Source organism: Hypanus sabinus, chromosome X1, assembly GCF_030144855.1.
Source record: "Hypanus sabinus isolate sHypSab1 chromosome X1, sHypSab1.hap1, whole genome shotgun sequence".
Taxonomy (NCBI): Eukaryota; Metazoa; Chordata; class Chondrichthyes; order Myliobatiformes; family Dasyatidae; genus Hypanus; species Hypanus sabinus.
The window spans coordinates 44,137,547-44,165,282 of NC_082738.1; the positions used below are offsets into that span (position 1 = coordinate 44,137,547).

A 27,736-nucleotide genomic window follows, 5' to 3' on the forward strand; every position below is an offset into this window, starting at 1 on the left:
CCATTTTGTATCAGAACATTTCGGATAAATTAAAGAAAGACGGGTGTACGATAGCAGATTAGACAGCTATCTATGAGGTTAGATAATATTTCCGTAATCAAACAGGTAAGAAGAGTTAAACAGTGGCTAAAATAAAACGTTCGTCAAAGGGTTTTACTCTTGGCGTTTAATATTAAAATCCAATAGTTTATTGATTCAAAATATTGTATTTTAATAAGGCTTAACGGGGAGGTTAAAGAAATAGACAGTAGGGCGGTTCCAATTTAACACAAAAACTTCAACAGCCGTGTACAGATTCTCACACAAAGATGATTCACTCACTCTGCCTCATAAGTTTCCAGCGCTTCGTTGTTTTTGAATCATGGTGTATGTGTGTGTATAATTATAAAGCGTCATTTTAGCCAAACTTTATTTTAAAACTGAATCTCTAAACTTGTATTATAAATACCATTTTTTCCTCAACCTCTTACTTAGCACAGTTTATGGAATATCTTTCCATCTGATTAATTTTTGAAAACAAAAAATAATTAAACCCATTTGTCAGCTCTTTGACATTCTTCATTTGAAAGGTGCTAAACCAACCTATACTATCAGTAGAATGTTGAAAACCAGTTAAATCAAATGTTGCAGGGCTTGTGGGCTACTAAAAATCGTTTTTTCTTTGATGTTGGTTAAAGACAAAAGTTGCCAGACAAAATAGTTTAAGATGAACTGGAGTTTCTGAGCACTACTGTTGCAACAGTTTCATTATATCGGAAAAAAATCTTCAAAAGAAATAAACTCTTAAAAGGTACCTTTTAACATTCACTTAAGATTAATTTTCTCTTGTATGCCCAAATGTTGTATTAAATAACAATCTTTTTGAAAATAACAATCTATTTGAAGATTTTAAAGTATGTGGATCTTTCTTGTTTAAAATGCTTTTAATTAAGCATTTCTGCCACTGGGCTTTGAGAGTTTTCAGTTTTGAGATAAAGAACAGAATGAAAATAGTAGTGTATCTTATTTAATTCAAATTCATTTTACTAGTTCTAACTGAGCAGTTTATTACAGAGTATACTGAACATTGATTTACTTTTGTGAGTCATAGCGTTTATTAACCTGCAGCTTTTGCTTTGTTTGCACACACATGGGTGAGGTTCAATTTTCAGTATCCAGAGCAAGGCCTTGTAAATTAGTCAATATCAGAGCAGGCAATATCCATGGACAAATGACAGGAACACGAGAAAATAAAGTAGATCACCTGGCCCTTAAAGCCTGTCCTGACATTCATTATGATCATGGCTGATCCACCCCAGGCTTTGTGCCAGAGCCTTCAATCCCCCAATCTTTCAATAATGTATCTGTTTCCTCATCAAATACTAATGAGCTAGTGTCCATAATCTCTAGGACAGAGAATTCTAAAGATTCACCACTCTCTGCAAGAAGATGATTAATCAGTTGATGAGATAGTCAGATAAATGGCAGATGGAAATTAATACTGAAAAATGTGAGTATTATTTGTTTTAGAAATACTGATAAGGCTACAAACAACTCTGGAGAAACTCAATATGTAAAGTAGCATCTAAAGTAGATGTCTTGGGTCAAGACCCTTCATCTGGACTCTGGACTAGTAAAGATAGGATTCAAACAATGGGCTGAATCCTAGATATAGAGAGGAACAGAGAGATCTGCATGCACAAGGATCACCAAAGGTGGTTAAGAAAACATATAGAAAAATTCTTCATTAATCAGGGAATAGAATGCAGGAGAGGGTATACCTACTTATTACATCAGTTATGCCACAACTGGAGTACTATGTACAGTTCTAACCACCACACTATAAGAAGTATGTGATTTCACTGGAGAAAGTTGCCTGGAGTGAAGCATTTTGGCTTATGCAAAGCCTGGAGAGATCAGTTTGGTGGACAAGAAAGATAGGAGATGGAGGCATAATCTGATAGAGGTTTGCAAAACTATGAGTGGTGTACTTCATGACAAATATTTCCTCAGCTGCACTGTTTATAGCCAGAGGGCATAAATTTAAGGTACGGGGTATGACATTGAAGGCTACAGACTGAATGTTGGAAATTGTGATTAGTATAAGACCATAATATATTGGAGCAGAATACATAGGTACTTGATGGCCAGCAATTACACAGTGCACTGAAGGCCCTGTTTCTATACTGTATTTCTAAGTAATTTCTGAGGTAGGGACATATTCGGCACAAATTTGTGGGCCGAAGGGCCTGTATTGCGCTATAGGTTTTCTATGTTTTCTATGTATGACTCTTTGACTCTAATAAAAAAAGGTTACAAACTTCAGACAAATACTACCCAGACCTATGTGAAATCATCCAGTTTTGCTCATCTTTAGGTATGTTCTGTGTCTATGATCCTTGCCCTTTCTTTCCCTGCTCTATTGGCCCAACACCCCAACTCCTGACTACTGATCTGAAACCCTTAACCTTATTACCAAGGTTTACCATCCAAATGCCAAGACAACTTCATTACTAATATTTTTTACACCTCCAATTCTATCCCAATGATCTTGGACTACCTCACTCTAGAATTATTGTATTTATTGTATTTTTACATGCAATCCACTGATGGAGCAGGTGAAATCTTGAATATGTAAGGCTTCTTTAGTAGCTTTCAACTTTACTGACTATTCCATTGATGGGTTCTTGAATGGAATGTCACTTGGCCAAGTGTGAGTCAATTACACCTTTATAGACACCAACTGGCCTCCAGGTGCCTGTTGCATGCATATGCAGTGTTATATAGTATATTCAGAAGGAACGAATCACAATGTATTAGGAAGCAAATTCAACAGATTTCCAGTACAGCATGTTTCTCATCACATGAACAGTGCTGGAAATAATTTGTGGATCTTATTTTTTAAAACGTATCTGTTCTGATTTCCTCAATCAGAATTACTAGATGTTATAAAACCAATAAAAAAACTTAATCACATCCTGAAATACAGTCAAGGTCACAATTGACTCAACCATGACATTCTCATGAGTCAGAGGTTTGTGGGTTCCAGTCCCACTCCACTAGATAATATAGGTTAACATTCTAGTGTAGTACCAATTGATTGATTTTTCAGTTGGTGCATTATCAAGACTACTTTGTTTTACATGAGAAGTGTTAAAAGTTCTGTTTGCCATTTTGGATGGATGTAAAAGATGCAAAGCAACTACTTCAACTGAACTTAGGGAAATTCTCTCTAATACCCTGACCCGGTACCTTTCAAATATGACCAAAATAGATTGTCTTTTCAGTGCAATTTGGGATGTACAAATTGGTTGCTTTTGTTTACATGACAATAGAGAATATATTTTAGATACACTGATTTTTTAAAGTGTTAGACTTCCAAAAAAAGTGCAAGCAAATGTTTCTTAATGTCTCATCTAGGGTGATGGCAGGTAGCACAACATTAGGCTCTAAATCCCTGAGCACATGAAAGAAAAACAAAACTGACATGGTTTCCATGCCTAAATACTATCTAGGGACCTCTGGTTGCGTAACAAGAAGATTAGCTCATTGCTATTGCTTTCCTGCAATCATAGAGCCTTGTGACAGGAAAAGATTTGGGAGGGATGTGTGGCAATTGCATCATAAACCTTAAAAAAAAACTTATTTTATCCTGACACCAACACTACTCCCTCTGGAGGCTGTGTGAAGAAAAAGCTACAAAGATGATTCCTAACATTCAGATCCCAGATACAAGTAAATATTTAACAATAGATCTAGAATATCTTATAATATAGAGGTGGAGAATTTCATAATAATATGTAAAGGTAAAAACAGAAGATTAATTTTAAATTAAGAGGAGATGGTTGTTGTTGAAAACATCTGAATAGACCTTGCCAGGTTCCCTATAAGCACCAACACTACAAAAATCTACATTACCATCACCTTTTTTTATCATCTCCAAGGTCTTATTTGTCATGCTGCCTTCCAAGATTCAGTACTAGATAAGCACAAGTTTTGTTACGTTAAATGTTGGAAGTGAAAAACCATTATCTTCATTCCATGATGTTCCCAGGAAGAGGAACAACAACACTCCTCTTCCTGGGATTGGACTGTTCACAACCTGTTTGAATATGATCTGAGTTCATGACCCCACATCTTCTTCATCCCCATATCTGTCTACTGCCTCTTGCTGTAACATGGATTGTTTTGCCTCAAGGATAGGGAAAGAACATAGTCTGTGTTCTAGGAGTCAGTCATGCTCATCAGATTAATTTCTTCATGTTTTATCAGTGATTAGGAATGGAGGGGTGTAACTGTGAAAGAGACAAAAAAAAGGGATTCACCAGATAATCCTGAGAGACTCAGCCCTTGCCCTTGTCTAATAAGTACGAGGTTCCCACTCCCTGTTTGGATGAGGTTAAGAACTGCAGGAAAGATGTGCAAGCTGCCCACGGCACCATGACAGAGAGAGCCTTTCAAATGGGGAGGAGGTTTAAGAAAACATTAACATAGTAATTACAGGGGATAGCATAATTAGGAGAACTAATTATTAGTTCTAATTAGAACTAATTAGGAGAAATAATTAGGAGAACTAAAAGGCAGAGAGTTCTGGAGACTATGTTGCCCATGCACTATCAGGGTTAAGGAACACACATAAAATGCTGGAGGAATTCAGCAGGTCAGGCAGCATGTATGCAAGTAAATGAACAGTCAAAAATTTTGGGCTGAGACCCTTCATCAGGACTAGAAAGGAAGGGGCTGGAAGCAAGAGTAAAAAGGTGGAAGGAGGGGGAAGAGCACAAATGATACGCAAGTCCAGGTGGTGAGCAAGTGGGATGAAAGGGAATGATGTGAGAAGGTAGGATGCGATAGGTAGAAGAGGTAAAGGGCTAAAGAAGAAGGAATCTGATAAGAGATCACGGAACATAGGGAAGGAGGTGGGGAATAAGAAGGAGATGATGAGCAGGTCATGAGGGCAGGGAGGGAAAGAGAAGGGGTGAGATGTCCAGTACCTATACACTTCCATCACTCATCAGGAAGCCCTTAAGGCTCTCCATCTCTTTCATGACAACAGACCTAACTAGTTGCCCTCTACCATCATCATTCTCTGCCTCCCAGAACTGGTACTTACCCTCAACAATTTCTCTTTCAGCTCCTCCCACTTTATCCAAACTAAAAGTGCAGTCATGGGCAAATGCATGGTTTCCAGCAATGTCTGCCTTTTTGTCAGCTAAAAGTACAATCTAAGCAGTCCAGGTTCCAAGCCTACACTAGTAACACTCCCTAATTCTTTCTCCACTGTGTTGAAGACTGTATTGGTGCTGCTTCCTGCACCCATGCTGAGCAGGTCAATTTCATCAACTTTGTTCTCTACTTTCACCCTATCCTCAAATCTACTTGATCTTACTCAGCTGCAATGTTGACTGTTCATTTCCCTGATTTGATTCTGCCTGCACTGCTGAGTTCCTCCAGCATTTTGTGTGTGCTGCTCAAGATTTCCAGCATCTGCAGAATATCTTGTGTCAGGGATAAGGAACATGCCTTCTGGGCTGAAGAAGAACTGAGTGGGAAAGAGAATGTCCAGTTGCCATGGTCTAAGTAGGTGCTAACAATAGGTAGGATCTTGAAGGAGGTTCTGATGAGGGATTATAAACAATTGAGACAAAATTGAAAAGCAGAACCACATACAAATTGTCAAAGGGTAAGTAAGATGAGAGAAGTAAGCCCATGGTACAAAGAATGGTGTGAGAGAAATGAGTTCGGTTTCATGGACACTGGCATCAATATTGCTGAAGGAGAGAGCTGTTTCTTTGGGGTGGGACTAATCTGAACAGTGCCCTGGTGAATTGTTCAAAGAAAAGGCTTTAAAATAACTATACGGGTCTAGTGGTGAGAAGTTCAATAAATCAAGCAGAAATTAAACATTGGGATCCCTGGAGAACAAGACTGGGAATTAATTACAGAAAACAAAGAAGTACATGCTTTGCAACAGTCTTCACAGTAGAGGACACTACAGATATCCCAAATATTCAGTTCTGGTCGCCTCACTACAGGAAGGATGTGGAAAACATAGAAAGGGTGCAGAGTAGATTTACAAGGATGTTGCCTGGATTGGGGAGCGTGCCTTATGAGAATAGGTTGAGTGAACTCGGCCTTTCTTCCTTAGAGCAACAGAGGATGAGAGGTGACCTGCTGGAGGTGTATAAGATGATGAAAGGTATTGATTGTGTGGATAATCGGAGGTTTTTTCCCAGGGCTGAAATGGCTAACACGAGAGGGCACAGTTTTAAGGTGCTTAGAAGTACGTACAGACGAGATGACAGGAGTAACTTTTTTACGCAGAGAGTGGTGAGTGAATGGAATGAGCTGCCGGTAACGGTGGTGGAGGCAGATACGATAGGGTCATTTAAGAGACTCCTGGACAGGTACATGGAGCTCAGAAAAGTAGAGGGCTATGGGTAACCCTAGGTAATTTCTAAGGTAAGGACATGTTCGGCACAGCTTTGTGGGTCGAAGGGCCTGTATTGTGCTGTAGGTTTTCTATGTTTCTATGTGTTATGTTTTTGTTTCAAATTAAAGAACTTGTAACAATCCCTAACATGAAAGAACAATTTGTAGGAAAACTAATGATCATTAGATCCCAGTGACCTTCATTTAAGGCTATTAAAGGAAGCATTTGCAGAGATAATGGAGCCAATGCTGAATTTTTTCCAAAGCTCATTGAGATCCAGGAACATCCTATCAGATTGGGAAATTGCAAATATGTCTTCAATGTTCATGGAGGAAATAAAATGTGGACAATTATAAGCTTGTTAACAACCTCTGTTATGGCAAAATGTGGGGGTCTATAATCAAGGAAGAAGTAGGTTAGTAATTTAGAAAGCTTAATGTAATGACATCATTGGCAACATCATTTCATGAAAGATTTGACAAATTTGTTTAAGCTTTTCTTGGATGTAAAAAGTAGAGTTAATAGAAGGAAATGGAAGGGTTAACATATAAGGAGCATTTGATGGCTCTGGGACAGTAGTTACTGGAGTTTGAAAGAATGAAAAGGAGGGGACATGGAGGGGATGGTTCCTATAGTGGGGGAGTCTAGGACAAGAGGGCACAGCTTCAGAATAGAAGGACATTCCTTTAGAACAGAGATAACGAGGAATTAATTGCCACAGACAACTGTGGAGGGCAAGTTATTGGGTATATTTACAGCGCAGGTTGATAGGTTCTTGATTAGTAAAGATGCCAAAGGTTACAGGGGAAGGCAGGAGAATAGGGTTGAAAGGGATAATAAATCAGCCATAATGGAATGAAGGAACATACTCGATGGGCCAAATGGCCTAATTCTGCTCCTTGGCTTATGGTCTTACAGTCTAACCTGTACATGGAGTTTATTTGGATATGCAGAAATCTTTTGGACGAAGTACCAGCCACATAAAAGGCTGGCACACAAGATAAGAGCTCATGGTATTGTAGTGGGGGGGGGGGGAATCAATTATTAACATTGAGGATTGGCTATCACATAGCTAACAGAATCAGAATAAATTGGTCTCTTTCAGGCTTAAAGGAAGTTACTTGTAGAGTCCCTCAAGCATCAGTTATTGACCCTCACTGGTCTCTGGAAGAGGGAGTAGAGTGTAAGTTATCCAAGTTTACCAATGACACAAAAATAGGTTGGAGGGCATGCTGCAATATGGAAATTTGGACTCTGCTACAGATATGGATAGCTTGAGCAAGTGGACAAAAATTTGACAAATGTAATTTAATATGGGAAAATACAAAGTCACTCACATTTTGTAGGAGGAATTTTACCTACATAAAGGAAGACTGTAGATGAATAATGGAATCTAGGTATTTTATATGTACAAATTATAAAAGGTTAGTAGGTAGGTGCAGCAAGTAACGAGGAATGTGAATGGCATATTGGCCTTCACTGCAAGAGGCTTAGAGTTTAGAAATAGGGAAATATTCTTATAGTTCTACTGAGTACCAGTGGGGCCACTCCTAGAATGGAGTACGCAGATCTGTATTCTTTGCATAAGATATACTGGAGGTAGTACAAAAAAAGAGAATCACTGGGCTAATTCCTAAAATGAGAGGGTTGACCTATCAGCAGTGACTAAAGAGATTAAATCTATATTCTTTGGAGTTCAGAAGAATGAGGGATGATCTTATTAAAGTATATAAGATCCTGAGAGAGTAGAGTAGGGTAAATGTCAAGATGTTTCCACTAGTGGAGAATCTCTAATCTGGGCATATAGCTACAAGAGTGGGTCATGGCCATCTAGATATAAGGCGTGTACTGCAGACATTCTCTCTTCTTCCCCCTCCTCCCATCAGTTAGAAGAAACAAAAGCCTTTGTGGTGAACTACATATTCCTGTTTGGACAACCCCCCCCCCCCCCCCCCCTGCTGACTGCTCCTGTGGCTCCTCCCACAGACCCTGGTATAAAGGCGATTGGAGCCTGAGCCCAGCCTCAGTCTGCAGGATGCAGTATGGTGGTCAATTGCTGCTTGTTCTTTCTTCCAACCAATAAAAGCCTATATCTCGCCTCACGTCTCGGAGAGTTATTGATGGTGCATCAGCCTTAAAGCGTATACCACTAGTCTCAAGAACAGTTTCTATCCTACTGTCATAAAATTATTGAATGGTCCTCTCAAAGAATAAGATAGACTCTTGACCTCAAAATCTATCTTGTTATGGCCTTGCACCTTACTGCACTTTCTCTGGAACTGGAACACTATTCTGCATTCTGTTATTATTTTCTCTTGTATTATCTGAATGCACTGATGTGATGAAATAGTCTGTACGAACAGCATGCAAAACAAAGTTGTTCAACATACATCAGTACACGTGACATTAATCAACCAATTATTCAGAATTGGAATTTTGTCACTGACATATATTGTGAATTTGTTGTTTTGTGGCAGCAGTACAGAGCAAGTCATAAAAATTATTACAAATTCCAAAAGGAAATAAGTAAGAGAAACAAGAAAGTGTTCCTGAGGCTTATGGAGGTTAGATCAACAAACTTTTGAAAGATCTGGGTAATTGCAAATTTACACAGAAGAGGAAATGAAGCCTGGAGTAGATCACCTATGATCTGATTGAGGCAGGCTTGAGGGGCCAATTGATCTTCTTCTGGTGCTATTTTGTTCTGTTCTTCTTCAGCTTATCAGGTACTTAAAATATCATCTGTGTTTCTGCATTTGTAGTTTTAACCATTCCAAAAGTCTCCAAGCTGACTCTATTGTTATCTTTAGCTTACTGAAAAATCTGGTACCCCTATCCTTACAGCAGTAAGTTCTGCTCACCCGTCATCTATACTCTCGATGGCCTACATTGGCTCCTAGCCCAGCAATATATTAATAATACAATCTTCCAAAGTACTGGACCTCTTCCAATTCTAGGCACTTGCATCTCTAGTTTCGTTCATTCAACCATCGTTGAGGCGTAAGTTTCCAGAATCTGTCCACATTTCGCACACATTTCCTCTCACATCTACTTCTTTGACCAAGGTTTTCATTGGCTTGTCACCTAGAGCGCGTCAATGCCAAATTTTATTTGTAACACCAAATGTGCCACATAAATGCAGTTTGTTCCGGGAATCACCCAAGGAGTAATCAAATTGAGGCTCTGGGACAGCAAATAAAGATAATAGTTTTGACATGAAGATCATTCTATAGAAAAGTGGTACACTCACCTAGACTTAACCTGACAACCAGCCGGTTGCTGCTAACTGACGTTTTTATGACGTCGTGTGTGCTCGGTTTCAGACGGAAGTTGACGCCAAATGGCGGTCGGTCGGCGTGGCTCTGGAAGAAGCTGCGAATGGTGACGGAGAAGGATGGACGACGTGTCCTTGTCGGATTCGGAAAGGGTGGCCGGGGAGCGATGGGCTCCGGTGGGGGCCGTGGCGAACCCCGAGGAGGAGGAGGAGGAGAGCAGCGTGGCCGGAGTGGGCCTGGCGGGCGGCGCGGCGGTTGCGGTGATGGCGGAGAAGATGCAGCGGCTGGAAGGTGAGCAGGAGCTGCTGAACTCGTCGCTGCTCGCACTCACCTCGCACTTCGCCCAGGTGCAGTTCCGCCTCAAGCAGATCGTTAACGCGCAGAGCGATGAGAAGGAACGGCTGTTGAAGGAGCTGGAGGACTTCGCCTTCAAGGGCTGCCCGCAGCCCTTCGTAACCCGGACACTGGATGGACAACAGCTGGACAGTGCGGTAAGGACTTCCCTGCGACCTCTACTTCATGTCAGAGTCCTTGTTTGAAACCGTGGCCCAACGTGCATGAATCGTTTTTTAACGTTAATACCCAACTTCTAGAAAGCGAATTGTGTTTTTAATCGTAAAAATTGTTTAATTTATGCGTTCCTTGGGAATGTTGTATTTCTGATGCGATGTGCTTTAGGTGTTACTGTAAGCTTTACATTGCACCTTTACACGCATACGTACACTTTTGCTGATGACAAACTCGACTTTGATTTTGAGAAGTTTAAACCCATAACTTGGCGACAAACTTTATCCCATGATATGGGACACTGGCCTCAATCAATGAAAATTGGGTAATACCTACTCATTTTAAAACAAGCTAGGTACATGAGGTGCATTATTCATCCGAGGAATCCATTTTCTGTATTCTCTGCACATTCCTTTTGACTTACTGTTATAAAGCCCCACCTGTGTCTTTTGTTAAACAGCTGTTTGACGGTTCCCACGCCCACGTATAACTGCATGTTCTGAATTGCAAGATTACTGCAGCAAAAAAAATGCTGCTCATTTTTTAATCACCTATATTGAAAGGAGCTTTTGATTTTACAATTGAGATTTTAGCTAGTGTATCAGTTACAACAGAGCTTTGAATGGCTAAACTGTTAAATTTCACCTGACATAGCATATGGGTTGCATCTGCCAGAATGCTCCAGTGTAAAACTTTGTAGTTTATGTAATATGACCTCTTACTTCACCTTGCATTGTATGAAGCTGGGCAAGTAGATATTTAGTCTTGTTTTGTGTTATAATTTCCTCTGTTTTATTTAATAGATATTGTGGCATAGTTATTTGTGGCACTTAGCCAGATGTATATCACTATTCACAATTCAGTAACTTGGAATTATCACTATAATTTGTGACTATTTATGGTTTGGTAGACTCTAAATCCATTTATGAAATCGGCATTCAAGATCAAAAGCATACTTGTGTTTATATTTTACTGTTATTTTTCTCCATTCCTCAACAAGGAGCTTGTCAAGTGACTGCTAACAAAGTTATGAAGACTGAAAGTTTTGTACTGTGAAACTCATTACCTGTGGTTAATAGCTATTGTGAATGAGCCTGATACAATCCTGAATGTTTCACATATAACACCGGGCCTTAAATGTAGATGTATCCCAGCACTAACAAAGATCGCTATTAACAATTTCTACAAATACTAATTACTAATAACCCAACTGACAAAATTGTAGAAGGCAAAGTTTATCATTTTGATTTGTAATTGGTCATTAAGTTTTTAAAAATTACAATTGTAGTATGGCTTAATAAATACAGCCTGAACTTTGTTCCAATTTATTAAAAGTGATCAAGCTGACCTGTAATTTGAAGCAAGTGATTGTAACATATCAAATTAATCTAATCTTCATTTAACCATCCAAAGTAAGTGTGTTTTGTAAGCTTGCACACGTTTTTTTATAATCAATAAAAAATTGTGAATGTGATCATTTGTGTGCAGCAACATGGAAAATTAATGCAAAAATTACATAACTGAGGTTTAACTTGCAGGTATTGGATGATGGCTCAAATCATAAAAATGTATAGTTTGTATCTCATCATTGTGTGCTTTGAAACTAAAGCTATAAGCATAATTCATTATCCTTGTTTAATGACTCTTCAATCCATATCTGATATTATTTCTCAACATTTCCCTTTAATGCATTTTTGTTACCCCCAGTCCTTTATTACATTCAATCATTTAGAGATTTGTTTTCAGAATAGATGTCTATTTAATTAAAATAAATTGTGAAAGTTTTTATGAGGATGCAAAAATTATATAATATATTCTCTCAAAATGGAAGGTGAAACAGAGCAAGATTGGTTATTGTTTTGAGTTATGTGCTGCAGGTGAATGACTGGACCTGATGCCAAGGCAGTAAGTATGAGCATCATAGAGGAATTGAACACGGAAACAGGACCTTTTGCCCAACTCATCAATGCAGACTGAGATGCCCATCTAAGCAATTTGCCTTTATATTTAAGCAGAGTTAGGAAATATAGTACTACCTCAGAATGCATTGTAAATATTCAATAGTTTGTCATTCTGTTGCCTGCATTTGACCCATGTCCCTCTGAATCTTCTCTGTTGATGTGCCTTTGCAAATGTCCTATAAACATTGTTATTGTACCTGCCTCAAATAGTTCCTCTGACTGATCATTCTATACAAGATGCTTGAGAAGATGGTGGCACACTTGGATGCAGCAGCTTCTACAGGGCCAACCGAAGGTGGTATTGTCTTTTAATGTATTTTTTACAATCACAAGACCCTGCTGGACATTAAGAACTTGAAGTACCGCAGGTCTACCCCATCAATGAGTTTATTTTATTTAGTGCGGTACAGTGCAGAATAGGCCCTTTGAGCCATGCCGCCCAGCAATCCCCTGATTTAACCGTAGCCTAATCACAGAACAATTTACAATGACCAATTAATCTACCAACCAGAATGTCTTTGAACTGTGAGAGGAAACCAAACTAAAGAGTAAACCCATGCAGTCACAGGGAAAACATACAAACTCCTTACAAACGGTGGCAGAAATTGAACCCAGGTTGCTGATGTTGTAAAGCATTGTGAGTTTCACATTAGCAGCAAAACTGAAGATGCTGGACTTGGTGTGGATCATCCTGCTGCCTACATCGGAGTGGGTGCGTGAGGAGTGTGCAGTCTAATAACGAATGATCATCTTAGTTACTTTTCTTGTGATTGTAAGGCCCTGTGGACATTGTTAATGTGAAATGCTGCAAGTCTGATTCATTAGTTTATTGGTGAACAGCAGGGAATCTACATGGCCTCGGTTGTAGCAAAAACTGGGCCTCAAGCTGCGATGTCGCTTGTTTGCAGCTGCCAGGAAAGGAGCATCGGAGTCAGTGCTGCTCTCCAGTATTTGCTCGGCAGAAGACAAGACAAGGTGTATTGTGTTCAACTGCTGACTTCTCCAACTTTCATGGACTTGGGGACTTGGACTGCCTTATCATATAAATGTATTCTGCTGCTATCTTATGTGCCTTGTTTTGTGTAGGACTTTTGGTACTGTGTTTCTTACACCTTGGCCCTAAGTAATGCTGTTTCATTTGGCTGTTATCATGGGTATTCATGTATGGTTGAATAACAATTAAAGGAACTATATTGTCACCAAATTACAGGAAGGATATTGATAAGGTTGAAAGAGTGCAGAGAAGGTTTACAAGGATGCTGCCGGGACTTGAGAAACTGAGTTACAGAGAAAGGTTGAATAGGTTAGGATTTTATTCCCTGGAGTGCAGAAGAATGAGGGGAGATTTGATAGAGGTATATAAAATTATGATGGGTATAGATAGAGTAAACGCAAGCAGGCTTTTTCCACTGAGGCTAGGGGAGAAACAAACCAGAGGACATGGGTTAAGGGTGAAGGGGGGGAAAATTTAAAGGGAACATTGGGGGGGGGGCTTCTTCACACAGAGAGTGGTGGGAATGTGGAATGAGCTGCCAGATGAAGTGGTAAATGTAGGCTCACTTTTAACATTTAAGAAAAACTTAGACAGGTACGTGGATGAGAGGGGTATGGAAGGATATGCTCCAGGTGCAGGTCAGTGGGACTAGGCAGAAAAATGGTTTGCCACAGCCAAGAAGGGCCAAAAGGCCTGTTTCTGTGCTGTAATGTTCTATGGTTTTATATATACACCACCTTCTGGTTAAGCCCACAGATATTTTTAAATCTGTCCCCTTCACCTTAATTTTATGCTGGCTAGTTCTTGATTCTATTTTGGTGGGTAAAAGACTGTGTGCATTCATTCCAGTCTCCCTCCCCAATCTCCTGTGCTGCAAGGAATTAAGTAATAGCCTGCCCAACCACCTGATTTGTTGCAGCAATGGAAGAAGGAAATTCCTCACACTCTCCAGTCATGTGAACTTTGTAGTTCAATGAAGCATTGAGAGTTGTACAAGAATAATGGAATGCTGTAGTATCCTTAAAAATACTGTTGTCAAAACCCAAAAGATTAAAAGCCGATTGAAAGCTTCCATGCAAATTAACAAATTGCAGTCTATGAAGCAGAAGACGTTCTATACAATCATTTCTAGTTGGTAGTTTCAGATATTAGCTCTCCCACCAACACTTCATGTAGACTACTCTTCATTTACATGCACAATTTATGCCTTATTTGCCTTGAACTATCGTTCCTTTTTGACAATTAAAGAAAGAAGCTGGATGTGAACCCTCTGTCCTGTTATCCTATCCTACCACAGCCTTTCCTTGCTCCCGTTGCCTGTCACACACTCTATCTTGCGTTCTCTCCTTCAAACACATCTCGCAGGCTATTAGTGCCTCTGTGCAGGTGATACTGTCTGAACTTGAAGCTAAGATAGTTGAAAATGTTGTCCCGTAGCCCTAACCATTGTTATTGTGGGATGGGGGGGTATCCTCCTCGTTTGTTCATTCAACAAGTGTTCGTTCATATTGAGCCAGGCAGACAAAGCACAAGAATGCAAATGGATCATGTGCTGTGTGGTAAGAGAAAATAGCTTGCAAGTGGTTGCAGCCATCATTGAGATCCATTGATGTTCATGTGCCCATGTCTCTGGAAATCAGAGAGGACTGGTGACAGCAATTAGGACAAAGCTACATTCATAGGTAAAGGGGAAAGTAATCACAGACATGGAAAAGTGCCAGTGCAAAATTAGATGACAAAGACAGGAGTGCCAGTATGGAGGTGCGATAGAATCAACCGTTTTGGCACAAATCTACACCTGACCGATACCTAGAGAAGTACTAGGTGGTAGAGATCACCAGTTTGTTCACAGTGTGGTGCGAGTAAGAGATTTTTGTGCTGTTGTTCATTATTAATTTATTTTGCTGTTAATTTATAAATTTCAGCATTGTGCTTCTCTAAACTGTTTACCTAAAGACTGTATTAATCTTTTTTAAAGTTGTTTGAATATTCAGAATTGAAAGAATTAAGTACAACAAAACTATCATGAATCATTTATTTTAGCTAATAACCTTGCTATTACTTTGATAACTTTTAGTAACTTGCATATATTTGATTTTCTTTTCTTCTAGGATGTAGTTCTGTTTTGCAGGTTTCCTCCGCTATTCGAAGGTAGAGCGTTCCTATGAAATGGTTCGTAAGCCGGAATGTCATAAAGTGAAGAAGAAATTACCATTTATTTATATGGGAAAAATTTGTGAGCGTTCGCAGGCCCAAAAAAAACCTACTAAATCATGCCAAATAACACATGAAACCTAAAATAACAATAACATATAGTAAAAGCAGGAATGATCTGATAAATACACAGCCTATATAAAGTAGGAATATTTTTCTGCAATTATTGCGGCACTGTCCACCACAGCAAAAATATCACGCAAGCGTTCATGGCAGTACTCGCGGCAAAAACATTCGTGCAAGTGCTCTCGGCAGAAAGGCTCGGCACAAGCGGTCTCGGCAGCACTCGCAGCAAAAACACACGGCGCAAGCGCGCTCAGCAAAAGCACTCTTTCCAGTAACCTTTAAGCTATGAAGCTGCCAGATCATACCAAATAACACATGAAAATACACAGCCTATATAAAGCAGGTCACCTTCTACTATGTCTGTCTGCCTCGATGTAGCAGGTCTAGTTTCGTCATCTGCTGTGGCTGATGTGGAAGGCTTGAAAAACGACAGTATGCTTGACTGCTTAACCTCGCGCATTTTTATCTTACAGTTCTTTGTAAGCACTCAAACCATCCTGCAAATATGCCCTAAACCTATGTACCCTTTCAAAATTAAAGTCATACTTGTCTGCAATCATTGCAACATTGTCAATCGCAGCAAAAATCTCACAATTGCTTCACGTTCGTTTCCTGGACGACTTCACTTTCGGGCCATTCGCTACTGCGTTCGGCTTCAATTGTTATCCTTTCCTCTTCATCAGCTCTTCATCGGTCAGTTCTTGGTCATGGGATGCCAAAATCTCTTCAACATCATCTTCGTCAACTTCCACAAACCCTTAGCCAAACTCTCTATATCCTTACTTCGTTCACCACGATCGAAACACTTTATTATGTCTAGTTTTACACTAAGTGTAACACCCTTACTAGCTCTTTTAGGCTTTTCCGATACCTTAGAACTCACATTGCTAATGAATGCACAAAATAAATCGACATAAAGCACAGATGCTCACAGGCGCGTGTTTGAGCAATGCCGGCTAGAATGCAGTTCCGGGGGAGGAGCTTGGCTGCTCGGGGCACGCGCTTCCTTTTTTCGTAACAGTGAAAACACCTTCTGTTAGCGAAAACAGGTAACTAATGTAGGACTTTTGTAACAGCGAGGTGTCGTAAACCGAATGTTCAAAAAATGGGGGACACCTGTATTTGTAGTTATCACTCGGCCTTTTCCAACCTCATTTAATCTATTTTGCTTTTCCGCCTTTGAGCTTGTTTTTCAAGCATTGTCAGTGAAAAAATACTTAAAATTGTTTCCTTGCTATCTATTATGCATTTGTTTTTTGAATGTATGAATGGTCAGACTATAAGATGCGTATTTTTAAGGACATTTTAAATAAAAACGGAAAATGAGAAATATATTTTTTTTGTTGCCTTTCCTTCAGAGTGAAAGGGAAAAACTTGAAAGGCTCGAGGCCCAAAGACAGAAGCAGAAGGAACTGATTATACAACTAAAAACACAGTTGGATGACTTGGAGACATTTGCTTATCAAGAGGGCAACTATGAGTCTCTCCCACAGTCGATTGTTCTAGAGCGCCAGCGGGTGAGGCTTGTAGCTATGTACTATAAATTATCAAGGTGTACTTTGGATATGACCTCATTTCATGTGTGATCAATTTCATTTAGAAGTATACTTGACCAATATTCCGAGCGTCCTCAAATATTTAGACATGAAGTCACCTTGGCTCCAACACAGCTAATGAACAAAATTAAAAGGAAACGTTAACACTGAATTTGGTGGGGGGGGGGAAGCAGTTTATCATTCACACCTTTCAATGAGTCAACAGAGTCATCGCCCTAGAATGTTATTGAGGAGTATGCTAATTGAAATCTTTTGTAAACTTTAGCAAGGATATTTAGGGAAATGGAATCGAAGGAAAAATTAACCATAAACCAACTGAAGTTGGGAGCATACTGAGAAGAGTTTTTTTTTTCCTTTGCTTTTTAATATTTATGGAATCTGGGTATTGCAAGCGACCAACATTCATGGTCTATCTTCAGTTGCTCTTATTGTAGTTGTAGGATGCTGTCTTTTTGAACCATTTAGTGTTGGTACAACTGAGGTATACTAGGCCTCGGAGAGGATGATTAGGAGTTATCCATGTTGTTCAAGGCCTGGTGTCCCAAATAGCCAGGCCAGCCCTACCTAATGAACTGGGAAAAAAACCATAGATGTTGTCTGTGCAAAATGCTTCAGATTCATTGACAGGGCAAACAAACAAATGTAAGTGTTCTTCTAGTCGATACCCTCAAGTGGAGGTTCTAGTTCCCTCTAATCAACTACATTGGACTGCTATGTTTTATATCTGTCCAACACCAGGCTGGTGCAGTGTGCCTTTTTCTCTGAGCTTTGTCTTGGGAAGAGAAACTAGCTAGACGGAGAAAGACTCAAGGATGTACTCAAAATAACCTTGAAGAAATGCAGCCTACTCACTGTATTCTTGGGGTTCCCTGCCTATATCCACTCAGTGGAGAAGCAGCATTCAGATGTTATTGCTATTCTAGTCCATGCATCGTAACACATGGAACCGCCATATTAATAACAGAGGAAGTAGCACCACTACGCACAATACCCACATGATTGCCCTGTCAGGCACCTCTGCCTCATCTGACATTCCCATATTATCCTTTACAAGGCACAAATCTGGAAAGGAAGCAAATCTTCCTTGATCCCAAAGTATTGTCAAAGAGGGATTCTACAACACATTACAATTGTGGTTACAATCAAGGAAGTACTTTTAATGTAGGGGGAATGCTGTCAGCCTGTTTGTGCAGAATGAATTCTCTGTAACAGTAATGAAATACATGGCTAAATTATCTATTTAATAAGTGTTTGAGGGTTAAATTTTCTCAGAGCACCATATAAACTCCAGTTCTTTCAGTAATGTATGGGATCTTTTATATTTTTCTGAAAGACAACTGTGGCATTGTTCTAATGCCTCAATGGATGATATTTGATATGAGCACTCCCTTATACTACAGGAAGAGCTGCTGAAATTTTGCACTCATACTTGTACAGAAGTTAAACTTGCAGGGACAGATGTCCAAGGGGTAATTGTACGTGGAGCCTATAAGTCGTTATGGAAGAGAGCTTGCATTGTTTTGTCTTTTTATTTTTAGGTGATCATAGATGAATTGATTAAGAAGCTAGATGTGAACCTAAGTGAAGACTTTAGCAACTTGTCGCCAGATGAACTCCGACATCGTGTTGATGCAGCAATTGCTCAAATAGTGAATCCAGCAAGAGTGAAAGAACAGCTGGTGGACCAGCTTAAAACACAGATTAATGACCTCGAAATGTTCATCAATTTTCTCCATGGTGTGTATGGCTATTGACCCACGCTCCTTGATCTTAAAATTGTTTGGGTTGAAGTGTGAGTTATGTATACTTCAAAAGTTCAAAAAATTCTGTATCATTGTGCTCATGTGAGATAGAGCAAATAGTTTCGCTTTGCTTGAACAGGAACAAAAATGGTTGAATATCTATGAATTGTCCTGGATTTGTGTGCCATAAATAGTTCACAAGGAGTTTTGTTTCTAATGGCAAATCAATATGAGCCCTCAAATATTGATTTGCTCTGTTGAAATCTTAAATTAGAATTGAAGTCAATTAAACTGGAATTCAAATCTTAGGTTTTATTTTCACCCCAAGTAAAAGAAATGAATGTAAGCTCTGAAAGCATTACAAAAGTTCACTTCATTCACTGCCTAACAATTTTATCAATTTATCATGGTCTTTACGCATGTTTACCACACAGGTGAAGTTGGCAGTCCCCCACAAATTGAGATCGGGAGGTGTACATGTCCTGTGCACGGAGTAAGTGGTTCCAAAGCGTCAACTGCAAAATTATCAAGTGGAAGCCATCACGGTGAGGTCCAGCTTCTCTAAAGCACTGTCTCTGTTCTGGATTTATAGGCTCATGTGATAGTCTAGACAAACTCCTCTCCTATAACAAACTACTATTATACCATCAAGTTTTACCACTTGGTGGGAGATTACTTGAGTATACAGTATACTTGAGGAAAGTTATCCTGATATAATCAAGACTGATTCAAGGTATCGATTATTGGCTTTTGTATTGTGAAGAAAAGTCAGCACAATTAATTCATGATTTGAGTTTATTTTCACTGTTTTCAAAATACTTTTGTGTCCAAAAGCAATTTTAGCTGACTCTGTAATAATGCTGTGTTGTTTTTCCTTCTCCAATGTTTTTGTAGGTTGAAACAATTGTTTCTTGTTTAACCTGACTTTTGAAATATAATGTTAAAATTTTTTGAAAATTCAATGCAAATTTTTACATTTGTAGAAAAGAAACGAGAAAATTCAAGTAGCTCAACAGTGAACATAATCCTTTATTCCAACAACCATTTCTGATTATTTTATTTAAGAAGCAATTAATTTTGAGACACAATCATTAGATGCGAGTAGGATTGCATTCAGTATATCATCCAGGAACTACTTTTATTGTTGTTGTTTTTTTTTGAAAGGTTGACTTTTCTGTTTTGCAGTGGATCCAGAAACGGCAAGAAAAATGAAGGCAACTGGGCTAAGTCTCATGCGCAGAGTCCTGGCAGTGCTGCAGATATTTGCAGTTAGTCAGTTTGGGTGTGCGACTGGTCAGATCCCGCGTGGATTGTGGCAACCTGATGAGGCTAACAAGGACTACAGTCCACTGCTTCTGAAACTAGAAGGAGCTGTGGATAAAGTAAAGCAGCTAGCATTAAGCTATCAGTCGGAAGAACATGTGATTAGCTGCCGTGATCTCAGTCTTAATAGGAAAAATGAGCTAACAACTGCTGTTCGAAAAGAGCTGGCAATATCTCTCAGGGACCTGATGAGCCATGGTTTGTATGCTTCTTCTCAAGGAATGAGTTTGGTTTTAGCACCAATTGCTTGTCTTTTACCCTCATTCACAGCAGCCCCGCAAACCATACATCCGTGGCAACTTTTTGTGAAATACTACAACACTAGAAATGGCAGAGCCTTTGTAGAGTCTCCTGCTCGTAAGCTGTCTCAATCTTTTGCCTTGCCAGTGTCTGGAAGTGGTGTTGTGACTCCTAAACAAAGTTTACTCTCTGCGGTTCACACTGTGCTTACTGAGCATGGCCCTTACAAGCGCAGTGCAGATTCAGAATTTAAGGCTTTAATATGCATGGCATTGAATGAGCAGCGTTTGGTTTCCTGGATAAATCTAATCTGTAAATCCGGAACACTTATCCAGAGTCACTACCAGCCATGGAGCTACATGGCTTCAACTGGTTTTGAGAGTACACTCAATATTCTTAGTCGTCTTAGCAACCTGCACTTTGATCTGCCGTTTGACTCTGCTGTTCGACAATTAAAAAACATCAAAGATGCTTTTTAGTGTTTCTTGATCGGTATATTTTATTCAAAACGTTCTATTTTCTCCTACTTAAAATTAATTTAAATGTTACTTACAAATTAAACTATGCTACTCCTTTATGAATTTAAAGTTTTAGTTGAATGGTTGAGGCATGTTTAGAATTGATTGGATCATTCTCTCCCCCAGTGATCAGTTACAGTTCTATTTTAATTCTTATTTAAGTGGTGACTAGTATCCTTTTATGAAACTCCAGAATTAAAAATTTATAAGAATATTGCAGATGGTTCACTGAATTATAGGATGTACTTCCATATAATGTCATCAGCAAAGTATAATAGGATAATTACAAGAAATGTGACATTTGGTTGAAGTGCATATATTATCACACAGATTAAATTGGTCTTCTGGACAAGTTACGATTGTTTTTGGAAAGCATGATCGTGAATTTTGTACAAAAATAAGCTTGCAGCTGGGTGAAGGGTGAATGTCTTTTTCACATATCTTTGTCATTTTTTAAGAGGAATGTCTGCTAATAAAAGCTGAGACATTGCTACAAACTGGTTAAGTAAAAGAACAGCAAGCCGTATATTATATTTATTGAGGCCTCTAATGACAGAAAATCTTGTTCTAAAGCAAGAAATTTTGTGGGAGAGCCTTTGTCAAGTTTAATGGCAAAGGTACAGTATTTTCTCCATTCTTGATCTATTGGTTAATTTTTAAGTTTAATCATCTCCTAGTCTGCACATCAGGCTTCTGCCTAGAAGTAGCCGAGCTTTAGGTCTGTTGTCTGTACTTAGTGGTGTTCTGCAGGGATCTGCAGTGGGATCTCTGCTGTTTGTGATGTATATAAATGACTTGGATGAAAATGTAGATGGGTGGGTTAGTAAATTTGTAGATGATACCAAGATTAGTGGAGTTGTGGATAGTGTAAAAGACTGGCATAGAATACAGCACAATATAGATCAGTTGCAGATATGGGCAGTGAAATGGCAGATGGAGTTTAACTCGGATAAATGTGAGGTGTTGCACCTTGGTAGGGCAAATGCAGGGACACAGTACACTGTTAAGGGCAAGGTCCTTAACAGTGTTGCTGAGCAGAGAGATCTTGGGGTGCAAGCTCTGAAAGTGATTGCACAGGTTGATAAGGTGGTGAATAAGGCCAATGGAATGCTTGCATTTTATTATTCAAGGCATTGAGTTCAACAGTCAGGAGATTTATGCTGCAACTTTATTGAAACTTAGTTGGGGCACATATGGAGTATTCCAAACAGTTCTGATTGTCCCATTATAGGAAGGATGTTGAGGGTTTGGAGAGGGTGTGGAAGAGGTTTACTAGGATGCTGCCTGGTTTAGGGAGCATGTGCTATCATGAGAGGCTGGACAAACTTGGGTTGTTTTCTTTGAAGCACCTGAGGGGAGGTCTGATAGAGGTTTACGAGATTATGAAAGGCATAGAGTATCTTTTTCTGAGGGTGGAAATGTCTAAAATCAGAGGGCATGAAATGAAGATGAGAGGGGATGTAAGGGGTAAGGTTTTTTTTTACGTAGAGTGGTGGATGCTTGGAATGCACTGCCTGGTATGGTTGTCGAGGCAAATACATTAAGGACTTTAAGAGACGTTTAGATGGGCACATGAATGTGTGGAAGATGAAGTGATATGGACAGTGTAAAGGTAGGGGGGAATTAGTTTTTCAGGGGGTTTGGTTTACTTTTTAAGCTAGTTTGACACAACATTATGGCTGAAGACCCTATTCCTGTTCTGTACTGTTGTATGTAAAAGATTTTTTGACACTGTTCTGACATTGCTCCAATGTATCTTCCTTTTTATATATATATATATATAAGAAAGTTACAAAGAACCTGCCCTTAAGCCTAATGTTTTAGCTTGTTACATGGGAAATTGCTGTTTAAACCCACACCTACCATTGTCTCGTGTGTTCCTAGTGAGCATCCTGTACTTTTTGTCTTGCATATTAATTTTGTACTGTCTGGATATTGTGTATGACCCATGACGTAATTGACTACTGTAAGTGTCCTGTGTTTGATATGGAGTGTGACATTTTCTTTAATTTCTAGTGTATTAATTGTTCTTGCTACCAAGAATATCTATTATTACCTGATCATTATATCAGGTAGCTAAGTAAATATAAATATCTAAGATATCTTAAATTTAAATCATTTATTTGATAATATATATTAAGATGTAATATATTCAATCATGATGATGGCCTAGGAGGTCTGAGAAATCATGGAAATCCATTTTCATTGACTGGCTTTGCATTTTTTGCTGAGGTGTTATTAATGTAATATACTTTTTTTCTGGTCAACACTATTCTGATATGTAGCATTTGAAGGTAACATGTTGGATGAAATATATTGACATCTGAGTTATTTTTTGTCCAGTAATCCCATTTTCTCTAAACTATTTTAGAAGTTATGTATGTCATATTAATTTTATGTACTTAATCACTTCATTGTGAAAATGGAATCACTGGATAATGTGGTCAATTGAAAATGGGACCATTGCACTGTTTAACCTATAATCTGTGGCAAATTCTCCAAATTAGGTTTGGAGAAAGGTCTAGTCACTTGAGTGCAAATTTTCAAAGTCCTCAGTTATGCTAAAAAAAATGGATCAGGAGTGTTTCATTATTTTGAAACATTTGAAATACGCACTACACCAGAGAACAAGAATGGAAAAAAATCCTTGTAACATAACAATGCCCAGACAATATTTCTCATCAATCTTCATTTTGAAATGGGAGCAAACCTCAACTAAACAGAAAATTGTTGGTTTTTTACCTCATAAAACAGGAAGGTGTATAATCCATATGTATAATCTGCATTGTAGAAAGTTGATAATTTGATCAATGTATCAGTTTGATTTTTATTTTGCTAAAGGTTTAAGCAAAGAAAAAGCTGAAACTTTTTTTTCAAGAATCAAACCAAATTTGATACCTTTTGATAGCCATTGTTAGTTTGATCAGAATTCCCTTTGGCATTTGTAAAGGTGAAACTTACTAATTTAGAATTTATTATACTATCTTGTCTAGTTCAAATCTTTGGGTAATTAGATTTTTTAAAAATCATTCCCCAAAGTCTCTATATCTCATAGTTACAAAGGAGTATTTGTAACTTCTGCTAGATTCTGTTGAATTTCATTAGTTCATGAATGTACTTGCCCTGGGGTTAAATGAAGCATTTTCACAAAAATATCAATGTTGTATGTTTTGCATTATTTTCCACTAAAGTCTGTTGGAGACTTCACCCAGCTATTTGAAATCTTCACGCTTGAATATTGGCTTCCTCTTTAAACGGTTTAAACAAATTTGTAAAGTGTTGTATTAAATCTGGAGTCAAATTTGACTTTATCCATTAGTTATGGGGCGGGGGGGGGGGGGTGTAGGTTGCACCTAGATGGTTAAGACGTTGGGTTGCTTGAGATGAGAGTTTGTTCACTTCTATTGAAGTACCCTTGGGTGGGTGTTCCCACCATGACATTTTTGCATTTCCCATTGAAATGTGTTTATTGGCTTTTGTTATTTGTGGTCATTTCAAAACAATATCCTGCAGTTACTGCCGGTTGTGTTGGATATACTTTCTGTCTCTTGGTTAGTGAAGTGTATCAGAGACATTTGACAAGAGTATGTGCTGACTTTGCCTGTGGTGTTTCTGCATACCTTCCCTGCCACCCCCAACCCAACCTCTGACAGTAGAACTGTACACTTACAATATTGATGTTCTTGGTATGGACAACTAATAGAATAGTTAATCCTGATATAGCTTCTACTAGAAGTGACTCCAGATTGTCATTCAGGTCTGCATTACCATTATGGAATAGGTTTTTTTTTTGTTGTTGTTTGAGCTGCTTATTCTGCAGGTAACGGGATACTATATTTACGTCCTGAGACAAGTCAGTTTTAATTGGCTGTCAAAGGCAGGCGGATTCAAGTCACCTGTGTTACATGTACATTTTAATCTGTGGTTGCTTTGTTTGATTTATGGATGCTTTGGAGTGGTGTTGGCTCTCATCCTGGTTTGTATTGTATTTTTGCTGCTATTCTGAGTCCTGACACTCAGTTATAAACTTGTACTTAAGGGATGTTACTGAGCGACTGCTGTCTTTTTACTGAGAAATAACAAACCTGTTCAGATCATTGATAAGATCCTTGATGTTCATGCCAATGTTTCCCACCAGCAATCACCTCCGAAAGCACATGAACCAATTAAGCTTCGCAATTGATGTTACTAATTTACCACACTTCAGTTCATGTTGAAGGGTCCTTGGGAAGTCATATTTGATGATGCACAATGCCAGGTTTATTTCCAAAGATGAATGGAATCTTGAGGATTATCCAGCTCAGTAATGAAACACTATCAGATTCTGAAATTCTTCAAACTGATCTGCTTAATTTCAAACGCTCCTGCATTAAATCCTCAGCAGTTTATTTTTTGGTCTAATGTTTAACAATTTAAGTTGCAGCTATAGTTGTAATTGGTAGATTGTGTGGAACAAAATAACAAATTGCAGTAAATACACAGCAGATCAGTTAGCATTTGTATAGATGAGAATACATAAAGTAAAAGTGTGAGCAGAGCCATTCAAGTCTGCCCTGGCATTTACTTTAGACAATGATTGCTTCTGTGGATCATCACCACACACCCTGACCCACTTCAGGTTGATGACTCAGAGCTTTGGATCAGTGCTGCCAGAATTGAGTATTACCAGTGTTTTATTTTCATTGAACTTTCCAAAATCTGTGTTTTGGTTTGGTCTGAAACTGAACATTATACCAAACTTTGTTACTTTTCAAAACCCCAAAATGAATAAAGTCTTGTAATTGGTAAACAAGTTCAAAGTAAATTTATTTGTACATATTTGTCACCATGTACTACCCTAAGATTCATTTTCTTGTTGGGCATTCACGGTTGATATAATGGATTCACTGGGAAAACTCTGCACAACATAGACGGGCAAACAACCAATGTGCAGAAGACAAACTGTACAAATAGAAAGAGGGAAAAACAAAATAATTACTAAATAAAGAAGCAATAAGTATTGAGAACATGAGCCCATTGGATGTGAAACCAGTTCAGAGTTGAGGTGAGTGAAGTTGCTCCCCTCTGGTTTGAGAACCTGATGGTGGGGATCCTTCATGGATTCTGCTTTCCTGCAACAGTGCTTGTAGATGTGCTCAATGGTGGGGAAGGCTTTATTGGTGATGGACTGGGCTGTATCTACTTTTTGTAGGATTTTCCATTCAAGGACATTGGTGTTTCCATACCAGGCTGTAATGCAGCCAGTTAATATACTCTCCACAATACGTTTTAGATGATATGCTGAATCTTCACAGACTTCTAAGAAAGTAGAGATTCTACTTTTATTGGTATGAGAGAGGAAATCAGAAAAGGTTGAGTGTATGGTTGGGTCACTCAGCCATACTCAGTGTCGTGTTACAATATGTAATTTTAGATCTGTAAATCAGATAGGAGGAAGGTTATCTTCATAACTTACTAGGTTTTTAAAAAAATGCTAGTTTTTATTGAAAGCTGTAAAGATAATAATTACCAGCTCGAATATTGTGCTACTGGTTTTAGTAAATTATTTTGACTGCACTACATGTATCAAGAAAATGCCTTTACTCGCCAAAGGATATCGACAGTTACATTAAAATGAGCAGCATTTTCTTACTTAAATGTAACTGCAGTCAATACACACATTTAAAGGCCTTTGTTCATCCATGAAAAAAAGCTTAGATCTTGAAAATAATTTTTGTGAAATCACCAAAATAAATTGATAAACAAGGTGAATGAAGACCAATTGACTATGCTATATCATTTGAATAAATGTGATTTCTTTGCTGAAATCTTTATTTGTCATGTCTAGGTTATAAATTTCAGGATGATGGTGAAAGCTGTGGAATGTAATTGTATATAAAGCTAATGTGTATATTTTGGAGTTGTAAAATTATGCAGTAGCATAAATAGCATGCATTATAGTTCTGGCACATTCTAAGTATCGAAGATTAAGAAATAAAATTCTGAATATTCCAATATTTGCAGTCATAGTTTGTATTACTATAGTCATAATGTTTAATCTTTTTCTATTTCAAAAGAACCTACTCACCAGTTTGCTCTGGTTGAATTCAGATCTTCTGAAATAAAATTTCATAACACTTAATTTCATTTGCAATGTCAGGTGGAAAACTGACATTTAGTATTCCACACTTAAAATGAAACAGGTTTTCAACCCAAAACGTCAACTGTCCATGCTGCCTGAGTTCCTACAACACTTGATGTTGCTCCACACTTGCAATGCCTTGCAAACCACTTCCAAAAATGTTTTGTCAAAATTTACTGTAGAATTGTCTTACAAATGGCGATGTTCACTGTAGGCTCCCTTCAATAAAAGGTCTCACATTCCATCTGGTTCCTGATAGCACAAATAGATTCTTGTCTAGTTACATTTTAATTATAATTATGTTAGTGATGTTTTACTGCTCCAGAATTTCCAAATAGGTTTTTAAACCATACTTCTCTGAAGAGGTACAGGAGCCTGAAGACCCACACTCAACATTTTAAGAACAATTTCTTCCCCTCTACCATCCGTTTTCTGAACAGTCCATGAACACTACTTCATTATTCATAGTTTCTACTATTTATATCTGTAACTTAGTCATTTTATGTCTTGTACTGTACTGTTGCACTTAAGGGCAGTCCAAAACCACAGAAAAGAAAAACAAATCCATCAATAAACCCAATGAGGAACTGAGCAGTGATTTTACTTTTTCCCTCTCAGGTGTTAAGTATTTTGATCGTATTGCTACTTAGGTGAACAGCTGATTTCCCAGCACGTCATTGAAAATAAACCTGATTCTGATTCTAATTCCTATCAACAAATCTGTATTTGTTTTTCACACTTTCTCTTAAGTCCATCTGTTATTCACCTAAGTGGTGGTACCTACTTCAATCAATGTCATCACTTTTT

At 38.4% G+C, this 27,736-nt stretch overlaps 1 protein-coding gene across 2 annotated transcripts; it reads left to right on the forward strand.

The window, feature by feature from the left end:
- rundc1 (RUN domain containing 1) lies at positions 1-26,816 on the forward strand. Of its 2 annotated transcripts, XM_059956507.1 has the most exons (6): positions 1-105; positions 9,736-10,178; positions 16,788-16,946; positions 18,524-18,722; positions 19,162-19,272; positions 19,913-26,816. In XM_059956507.1, exons 2-6 carry the CDS (start codon positions 9,807-9,809, stop codon positions 20,767-20,769), a joined length of 1,698 nt encoding a protein of 565 aa, XP_059812490.1. In that variant the 5' UTR covers positions 1-105; positions 9,736-9,806; the 3' UTR covers positions 20,770-26,816. The 2 variants fall into 2 exon arrangements, with proteins under 2 accessions (XP_059812490.1, XP_059812491.1); XM_059956508.1 differs by lacking the exon at positions 1-105 and having other exon boundaries at positions 9,691-10,178.
- The last annotated feature ends 920 nt before the right edge of the window (positions 26,817-27,736 follow it).

Excerpts from the sequence above, each read along its gene's own strand:
- rundc1 (XM_059956507.1), top strand. The coding sequence starts at position 9,807 with ATGGACGACGTGTCCTTGTCGGATTCGGAAAGGGTGGCCGGGGAGCGA. Across the intron at positions 16,947-18,523 it reads TTGTTCTAGAGCGCCAGCGG|GTGATCATAGATGAATTGAT; the intron begins GTGAGGCTTGTA and ends TTTTATTTTTAG. Across the intron at positions 18,723-19,161 it reads GTTCATCAATTTTCTCCATG|GTGAAGTTGGCAGTCCCCCA; the intron begins GTGTGTATGGCT and ends TTTACCACACAG.